Source organism: Myotis davidii, unplaced genomic scaffold, assembly GCF_000327345.1.
Source record: "Myotis davidii unplaced genomic scaffold, ASM32734v1 scaffold726, whole genome shotgun sequence".
NCBI lineage: Eukaryota > Metazoa > Chordata > Mammalia > Chiroptera > Vespertilionidae > Myotis > Myotis davidii.
The window spans coordinates 2615904-2624745 of NW_006297808.1; the positions used below are offsets into that span (position 1 = coordinate 2615904).

The 8842-nt window shown below is 44.6% G+C and overlaps 1 protein-coding gene across 1 annotated transcript; it reads left to right on the forward strand.

Moving 5' to 3' along the window:
• The first annotated feature begins 874 nt into the window (after positions 1-874).
• IFT22 (intraflagellar transport 22) lies at positions 875-6828 on the forward strand. The gene is made up of 5 exons (XM_006773400.2): positions 875-1022; positions 4210-4286; positions 4415-4504; positions 4801-5003; positions 5918-6828. The coding sequence occupies exons 1-5, from the start codon at positions 984-986 to the stop codon at positions 6064-6066; spliced, it is 558 nt and encodes a 185-aa protein (XP_006773463.1). The 5' UTR covers positions 875-983; the 3' UTR covers positions 6067-6828.
• The last annotated feature ends 2014 nt before the right edge of the window (positions 6829-8842 follow it).

Consider the following 8842-nt stretch of genomic DNA (forward strand, 5'->3'; position numbering starts at 1 on the left):
TACTGGAATGGTAGGTTCTATAAAGTAGGCATTCCAGTTATTGATTGAACCAATCAATCCGTTCATGGCATCTTGATACTGAAGCAGACTCTTCCTTACTGTTCACTCAGCAGTTCTTTGTAATACAGAGACTGTATAACTAGCCTACCAAAAGTAAAGATTGGGTTTATTTTAGTTGTTTTTGTGTGTGTGTGTTTATCACGTCAGCACTTTTTTTGGACTAGCATAGCTCCTATTGGCACTCTTAGCACACAGACGCTTACTTTCATGGCCTCACCCGAAGTTCTGGACTGGGTGGGTCTGTCACTGAAGACGGACCTAATGACTAGATTTAGGAGCGATGAGTGCAGACACCGGCACTGTGAACACACCAGGCCGTTAGCCTCCTGGTTTCTTCCGGATCCCCCAAATGAGGCTGAGCGATGAGCCCCTTTACAGAAACCAGAAGCTCCTTTCCTTGACCTCTTCCAGACTGTGCCGGGGATTTCTTAAATCCGTTCTCAGTGCAGCCACTTTCACGTCCGAGTGATACCGGCGTCAGAGGGCCGGTTCCTGCCCAGCTCCGCCTTGTCTGAGCGGACGGAGTTACAGCGAGGAATTCAAGATCGAGGATCCGCAAATACAGAGACCAGACTACGAAGACAGAGGCCAGACTCGCGAGCTCTACGGTTCTCCCCGCTCAAAAGAGAGTCTGACTCCGGGTTTTTGTTTCCCTCCTCCCTCTCCCAGTGCCTCGTGCGCCGACTTTCAGCCTGAAGACCACGTCCCGCTGCCCCGGACACCGCAGCCAACCGGGAGCTTTCTAGCGCCCAGACCCGGCGCTCGGAATCCGCCCACTCCCGTCGGCCCCCGCGGGCCGCTCCCGTATCCATGGAAACGAAGACAGCCAATCAGCGCGGCGACTTCCGCTCCGTTCTGACATCAGTGCGGTCTCAGACAGCGCTGGAGTGGGCTCTGGTGGGCCTTGCTGTCGGCGGGCCGGGATGCTGAAGGCCAAGATCCTTTTCGTGGGGCCCTGCGAGGTGAGGCCGGGGCCGGGGGCAACTTTGGGGGCGGCGAGCGGAGGCGGGGGTGCGCCGGGAGCGCCCCCCCAAGAAGTGGGACCGGGTCCCACCGCACCCACCCTGGTGTGCGTCGCTGGCCTCACCAGGAACTCTGCGTCTCCAGACACTGACCCTGTTTCATTGAGGCCTGAAGGCCAAGCTAGTGAGTGGCGTTATGGAACCAGAACCTAGATCTCACTTTGCATTCGAGGTTTTCCCTAATGAATATGACTGTGGGACGAGGAAACCAGGAGGAGGAACGATTGGACTCTTACCTGGTCTTGGAACAATTAGCTATTAATATATGTATGGTGGTGATGGTGGAGATTAAATCTATGTGTGTACTTCACACCATACACAAAAATAAAATTCAGATGGACTAAAGCTAAACGTGTAAAAAAACACTGTGGAAGTAGTAAATGAATGGGAACTTGCATTTTATTGATGCTGTTGGCTCAGGAAGGACACTTGGAAAACACTGTAGTAAATGAATAGATACGTTCTAAATTTTCAGATATGGGAATGTCTTCTTATGTACAACACAAAAATGAAGAAGCTTTAAAAGAAATGACAGAGAAGTTAAAGGTTAGGGAAAGTATTTGCAAAATAAATCCAAAGAAAGGACTGATAAATAGTTCACAAGGAAAGTTTAAATATCAGTAAAGAAAAGAGAACTCAGTAGAATACTGAGCAAAAGCTCTGCACACAAGAAATACAACTGACTAATAAGTGTGAGATGCCGCCCAACTTCACAGTCACAAGAACACAATTTAAAACAAAAAGATGACATTCATTTACCCATCAGATTGGATGAGAAAAGTTTAGAAGATTGATAACACCCAGGATTCAGATGCTTGCAGGGAAATGAGTACTCTAGGATTCTGTTGATGGAGCTATAAATTCATAACAGCTTTTTTGGTGATAAAATTATTAAAATTTAAAATGTGCCATTTAGAGCTGCATTTACATTTCTCAGAATCTGCAGTAGCTGAATACTTGTCCATGTTCCCCCATGAGTCATGTTCAATACTGAAAAGCTGGAAACATCCTAGGTGCCATCAGTAAGAGAATGTCTAAATAAACTAAGGTACATTCTTACTCTGGAAGTCTGCAGCAGTTAAACAAAACAAGGCAAGTCTGTGTGTACTGACATGGAGAACTCTCCAGAACATAAATTATTAAGTGAAATAGACAAGTAATATGCAGAGAATTATGAAAAGCAAAACAAGCACAGATATATTTTTAATGGAAATTCTCAAATATATACAAGGGAGAAAGAGCTATGAACTCCATCACCCAGCTTCCACAACGGAATATATGTCTGCATATACATTTCTCTTTCCCTCGCTACTCTTCAAACTTCTTAATTTCCTATTCCTTTAACATGCTGTATCTGCCCTGGTGCCTGTGAACTGGCTATTTTCCCTGCTAGGAAGTCTCAGTTGACTCACTGTCATTCAAACCTCAATTTAAACTTCATGTAGGCTTTCCGAGACCACCCACTTCAAAGTCTCTATCATATCACCCTGCTTTATTTTTATCCTAGTACTTATCACTACTTCAGCTTTTTCTAAAGAGAGAGAGAGAGAGAAACATCGATATGAGAGAGAAACATCGATATGAGAAACATCAATTGATTGCCAACTGTCCTTTCCCTGACCAGGGATCAAACCACAATCTCAGTTTGTGCCCTAACCAGGAATCAAACCTACCACCTTCTGGTGTTCAGAACGACGCTTCAACCAACTGAGCCACACTGGCCAGGGCTTGTCTTTTTCTAATTTATCAACAGCTCCTGACACAAGGTAGACACTTAAAAACCTCTTATGGGCCTAACAGGCAATTTCTTCATTTTCCCATAAGAACCCACCCCTGTAAGAAATTGGTTTAGCCAACTATAAACTTTATATGTAAATTTTAAGGGCATAGATGAAATATACAAATATACTTTAATGATGTTTAATGTATCAGTGTAGCTATATACAGTTTCTTAGTGATTTCTTCCTCAGTACTTCAACTGTCCTTTCTTTAATTTTGCTCTTTCATGGCTGCTATGTTCTTTGGAAGCTTGTTTAGACCAAGTTAATGGCCTTTTAGGCTTCCTCCACGTGAACAGGAGTTCACTTTTTGAATAATAAGAATTATATGTCACAGTGGGGGCATCAGGATTTTAGAGATGCTTAGGTGGGGCATGGCCCAAAAAAGGTTGGGAACCACTGCTGTAGATAAATATTCATGATATCCAATTACTGTGTTATTGTTAACTGATAATTTGTGAAGCCATAGCCTCAGGGAAAATTACTAAAGCAATGTTAAGCCCCTCCCCTCCTTTTCATTTATTTTTTTCCCCTGATTTTATTCAATGACGTCTACAAGCCTCCCAAACTGACATTGATTGCGACCATTCTAATCAAGCAGTTGGTGTTCAAAATAAAGTAATTGAAGTGCAGAGCATAATTTGAGAAATTTTTATAAGGACTGAAATGTAAGAGATTCCCCTTCTTCTAAGGAATAGTTTGGGTGGAGAAAAAAAATTATTTTATATTCGGGAATATACAGTGTTTGTTAAATGAATGATGTAAATGTATAGAAAAGATGTGAAAAACATCATCATTGTTATGAAGGTATGGGATAGGAGAAGGGGCTAGGAGGGCTGTTAGTACTTTTTTTTTTTCTTTTTAGATAAGAATGTATTATCTAGAACTAGAAACAGTCCTACATGAGAGTGTGGCCCAGCTCTGACTTGGAACTTCTCCGTGACCTTGAGGAACTCCCTTCCCCTTTCTTGGCCTTTGTGGCTCCATAATGAGCCCTGGCAGACTGTGGTTTTTCTTGAAGATGTGTGAGGAGCAAGTGAGGAAAAGTTCACATTAATGATTTTGTTTCTGTTCTTAGAAAAGCTCACCGAGAGCCAGCTGGGGAAATCCATGTGGGTAAAGTCACCCAGTGGCAGAGCCAGTACTGGAATCCCCTGCTCCCTGGGTCCCAGAGCACTGTGCCCACCACACATAGCAAGTTAGCGAGAGCCCTCTGCCCTGGCGATCCCAGAGTGGCTGTGGCCTACACTCCATTTCACCTGGTTCCAAGCCCGCTATTGGAGGGCTCATTTATAGTTGACTTTTCGATCTTCAGAAAAGATTTTTTTTTATTATCTTCATTTTCACAGAGTGGAAAAACCGTTTTGGCCAACTTCCTGACAGAATCTTCTGACATCACTGAATACAACCCCACTCAAGGAGTGAGGTAAGCCCTGAAGAATCTGTGTCCCAGAGAGACCCTGTCCATCACCCACCCTCTACTTGGGGTACTGATGGCATTCCAAAAGTATAATATTTCCAAAGTAGGGATGCTGCTGCTGTTTCTGCTTATAGGATCCTGGAGTTTGAGAACCCACACGTTACCAGCAACAACAAAGGCACCGCGTGCGAATTTGAGCTATGGGATTGTGGCGGCGACCCAAAGTACGTCTCCTTTAAGGGGGTTTGCTTCATGAAATGATTCAAAAATCATCTGCCAGCCAGGCCCCTGGCCTAGCACACTTCCTAGCCTGTATCAGGGGCTTGGGAAACTTGTTTGGTGACATGCATTGCTCTTAAAACTTTAGTGATTAGGTTTTAATACAATGAGAAGTCATCGATCTATTATCAGTAGTAAGGAAGTCATCCATCAATTACCAATAGTAAGAGAGTATTTTTAAAATCCATTCTTAGGAACCAGAACTGCCTAACATTCACTGTAATCCTTTGCTGCTTTGCAGGTTCGAGTCTTGCTGGCCAGCCCTGATGAAGGACTCTCACGGAGTGGTGATCATCTTCAACGCTGACATCCCAAGCCACCTGAAGGAAATCGAGATGTGGTATTCCTGTTTTGTTCAGCAGCAGTTCTTACAGGATACTCAGTGTCTGTTAATTGCACACCACAAACCAGGTTCTGGAAGTGATAAAGGAAACCTGTCTTTATGTAAGAAGACTGCAATTCTCCTTTCTGCTTTTGTCTTCAGTGTTCTGGGCGTTTGTATATTGCTCTGTGTCTTTGAAAGCAGCAGCGATGTGCTGTTAGTGAGCACCTAGAGTGTCCTAGGCCGGCAGTTGTCAATCAGTGGTCCTCGGACCACTGGTGGTCCGTGAGGTTCAAAAGGTTGGCGACCGCTGTCCTAGGCATTTGTTTTTCTCACCATGTAAATCAGAATTACCAGACTGGAAGATCGGCCATACCAACCAGGCCAGGATATAGACACTTTAAAAGCAGGTAGGGCCCGGCTGGCATAGCTCAGTGGTTGAGCATCAGCCTATGAACCAGGAGGTCACGGTTCGATTCCCAGTCAGGGCACATGCCCGGGTTGTGGACTCGATCCCCAGTGTGGGGCGTGCAGGAGGCAGCCAATCAATGATTCTCTCTCATCATTGATGTTTTCCAATCTCTCTTTCTCCCTCTCCCTTCCTCTCCGAAATCAATAAAAATATTTTTTTAAAATAAATAAAAGCAGGTAGATAACAAGGGGAAATACCTGGCTTTAGCCACTCACCTGTCACTTTTTCCTGACTGGCCTTTTCTCAAGAAAAACTCCAATTTGCATGTGACTCCTACCATTACAGAAGTGACAGTGTGATCATAGAAGGTGACTGACAGTATTCAGCAATGTCTTCCTTTCTGGTATCAGAACAAAGAGGCCTGGCAGTGGCTTGTAGAGTTGTCGTCCTATTGTCAGGTGGCAGTGTGGTGAAGCCTTCTTGTGTTAAATTAGGTCAAGCAAGACACTTCATTTTGGACTTCAGAAAGTTAAACAATTGGCTTCTGTAAGACTCAGATCATTTGGAACAAGAAATGGCCCTCAGCAAAAGTTCGTGCCTAATTACCTTCTTTTCCTTTTCAAGCACCACCCTTGAACAAGCTGAAGCTGGTGCACTCGAATCTTGAGGATGACCCTGAAGAGATCCGGATGGAATTCATAAAGTATTTGAAAAGCATCATCAACTCAGTGTCTGAGAGCAGAGACCGGGAGGAGATGTCAATCATCACCTAACCAGCCTTCACGTGGACTCTTCCACATCCGAGCGAGGCCGGCTTCTTTCCCCTGCAGATCTGACATCTTACCTGGCCACTGACACTTTCTTCTCCCTGCGGCTCTGTAAGAAATGTTCCTCACCTGCCCGAAGGTACCAGTCACCCAAGGAGCTGAGTCATTCCATCTATTCTCTGTCTTAACCTAGCCCTGTATTTCCCCAGGAGCAATGCTTTGGTATTTACTATTCCAGTGTTCGTGGTGACTTTATAGAATATAATGAGTCCACTGTATCTCCATCTCTTGCGATTTAAAGGTTTTCAGGTTAGTTCAGTCTCTAATAAATATTTAATTTATTCAAGATTACAATCCACTTCCTCTACGTTCTCCCTAATGTGGTATTAGAGTGTCTGCACAGTGCTTGTGCCCTTGTTGGGGTGGGGCAGCTGTACTAAGGGCAGGTCCTTGGGTTCCCTCCCTGACCTCTGTCAAGATGTCAGTGGCCACCCTACTGGCCATCTCTCACCAAGTGCGAGACTGGGTAAGGCGTGTAGCATGGGCTCTCCCATGGAACCAGCAGGCCCCAGGCTGAGCTGGCCTCATGCCCCTGGGGCTGGCCCTGCACATTTCTCAGAGCCACCTGCGTCCCCCACCCATCCCTGCTTTCTTTGTATGTGTATGGCAGGGTCACTCTATCTCTTGGCATTGCTGGCCTGTCCAATTCATTCTCCATGCTCAGCTTACTGTAAATACAGGCTCAGAAAGAAAAATAAATTATTTTTATCTAATCTTAAATGATTATCCCAGAGCTCAATAGAAAAATTAACCCAACAGCTTTCATTGCTGTTAATGGCCAGAGTACAACCCTTATAAATCTTTGAATTGAGAAAAATGTGTTTTTATTTATTTTTTTTTAGAATGTTTTTATTGATTTTTAGAGAGGAAGGGAGAGAGAAAAACATCAATATGAGAGAGAAACATCATCCAGCTAGCATGGCTCAGTGGTTGAGCATCAGCCTATGAACCAGGAGGTCACGGTTCCATTCCCGGTCAGGGCACATGCCCAGGTTGCAGGTTCGATCCCCAGTGTGGGGTGTGCAGGAGACAGCTGATCAATGATTCTCTCTCATCATTGGTGTTTCTATCTGTCTCTCCCTCCCTCTCCCTTCCTCTCTGAAATCAATAAAAAACATTTTTAAAAAAGAGAGAAACATCAACATCAATCGGTTGCCTCCAGCACATACCCAACAGGGAATGGAATCCATGACCTGGGCATATGCCCTGACCGGGAATTGAACCAGTGGCCTTTTGGTGCACAGGATGACGCTCAACCAACTGAGCCATACTGCCTAAGGCTGTTTTCGACTTTTTTGTTGTTAATCCTCACCCGTTTATTTATTTATTTAGAGAAAGTGGAAGAGAACCTGCATGAAGCGGGTAAGAGAGAGAGAAACATCAACGTGAGAAAGACACGTCGATCGGTTGCCTCCTGCACATTCCCGATGCCCGACCGACCAGGGCAGGGATCCAGCCTGCAACCAAAGTGTGTGCTCTTGACCAGAATGGAAACCGTGACCTTTCAGTTTGAGGGTGGACGCTCTAACCACTGAACAAACTGGCGAGGGCTGCTTTCTATTTTAATAAGCCACACATGCACAAGTTACAAGACAACATTCAGTGACGAAGTCTCCCTGTCTTCCCTCCCCCTCTGTTCCCCTTCTCCAAAGCCCCCACCCTTACCTTCCATTTTCTGTCAGAGGCAGTCTGTGTGCTTACAAAAAACTGTGTTTTATCAATGGACACAGTGGCAAATTATAGTTTTTCTGTAACTTGCTTTTTTCACTTTTATCATGGGGATTTGCATAATTCACATAACCATTTATATTGGCATGTTATATTAGATAGTTTAAATCGACACTTATGTTGGCATATTTTTATTGATGGACATTTTTAATGGTATTGAAAAACATTATTTGGGATATACATATGTTTAAACTTGGAATTTTAGGGAGGTGATTTCAACCATCAGTCCTTTCAAGGGAAGGATAAAATAAGATTGCTGGCCTTGGCATCCTAGTTTTGATTTATGATTTCACAGAACTATTTTTTTATGATATATTTTGTATTGATTTCAGAGAGGAAAGGAGAGGGAGAGAGAGAGAAAAACCAATAATGAGAATCATTGATTGGCTGCCTCCTGCATGCCCCCTACTGGGGATTGAGCTCATAAGCCCGTCACGTGTCCTGAATGGGAGTTGAACCATGACCTCCTGGTTCATAGGTAGACGCTCAATGACTGAGCCACACTGGCCAGGCTTACAGAACTATTTTCTAACTGAATAATGATTTTTGCCACGCGTGTGTTAGCATATGGTTGAGATAAGATTTCTTTCTTTGTATTACAGATGTGACAATGCATATGAAGAACACAGATGTATAAAATAGCCTAGTTATGTAGGAAATTCAGTTTAACATGACTCAAGTGAATGTGTGGAGCAGTGAGATTATGTGTGGGGGGTTAGTGAGTGAGAGAGTGGGTGAGGGAAATGGAGGTGAGTGGGTATGAGTGTGCAGGGGAGGGGCGTGTCAGGAGAATTCAGGGAGGCGATGCTGGAGGGCCTCTCAGGAGTCAGGGTTTCATCGTACAGGCATTAAGATGCCATTGAGCCCTGGCCAGTGTGGCTCAGTTGGTTGGACATCGTCCTGTGCACCAGGAGGTTGCTGGGTATATTCCAGGTCAAGGGCACATGCCTGGTTGCAGGCTCAATCCCTGGTAGGGGGTGTGCAGGAGGCAGCT

Excerpts from the sequence above, each read along its gene's own strand:
- IFT22 (XM_006773400.2), top strand. The coding sequence starts at position 984 with ATGCTGAAGGCCAAGATCCTTTTCGTGGGGCCCTGCGAG. Across the intron at positions 4,287-4,414 it reads AACCCCACTCAAGGAGTGAG|GATCCTGGAGTTTGAGAACC; the intron begins GTAAGCCCTGAA and ends TTCTGCTTATAG. Across the intron at positions 4,505-4,800 it reads GATTGTGGCGGCGACCCAAA|GTTCGAGTCTTGCTGGCCAG; the intron begins GTACGTCTCCTT and ends GCTGCTTTGCAG.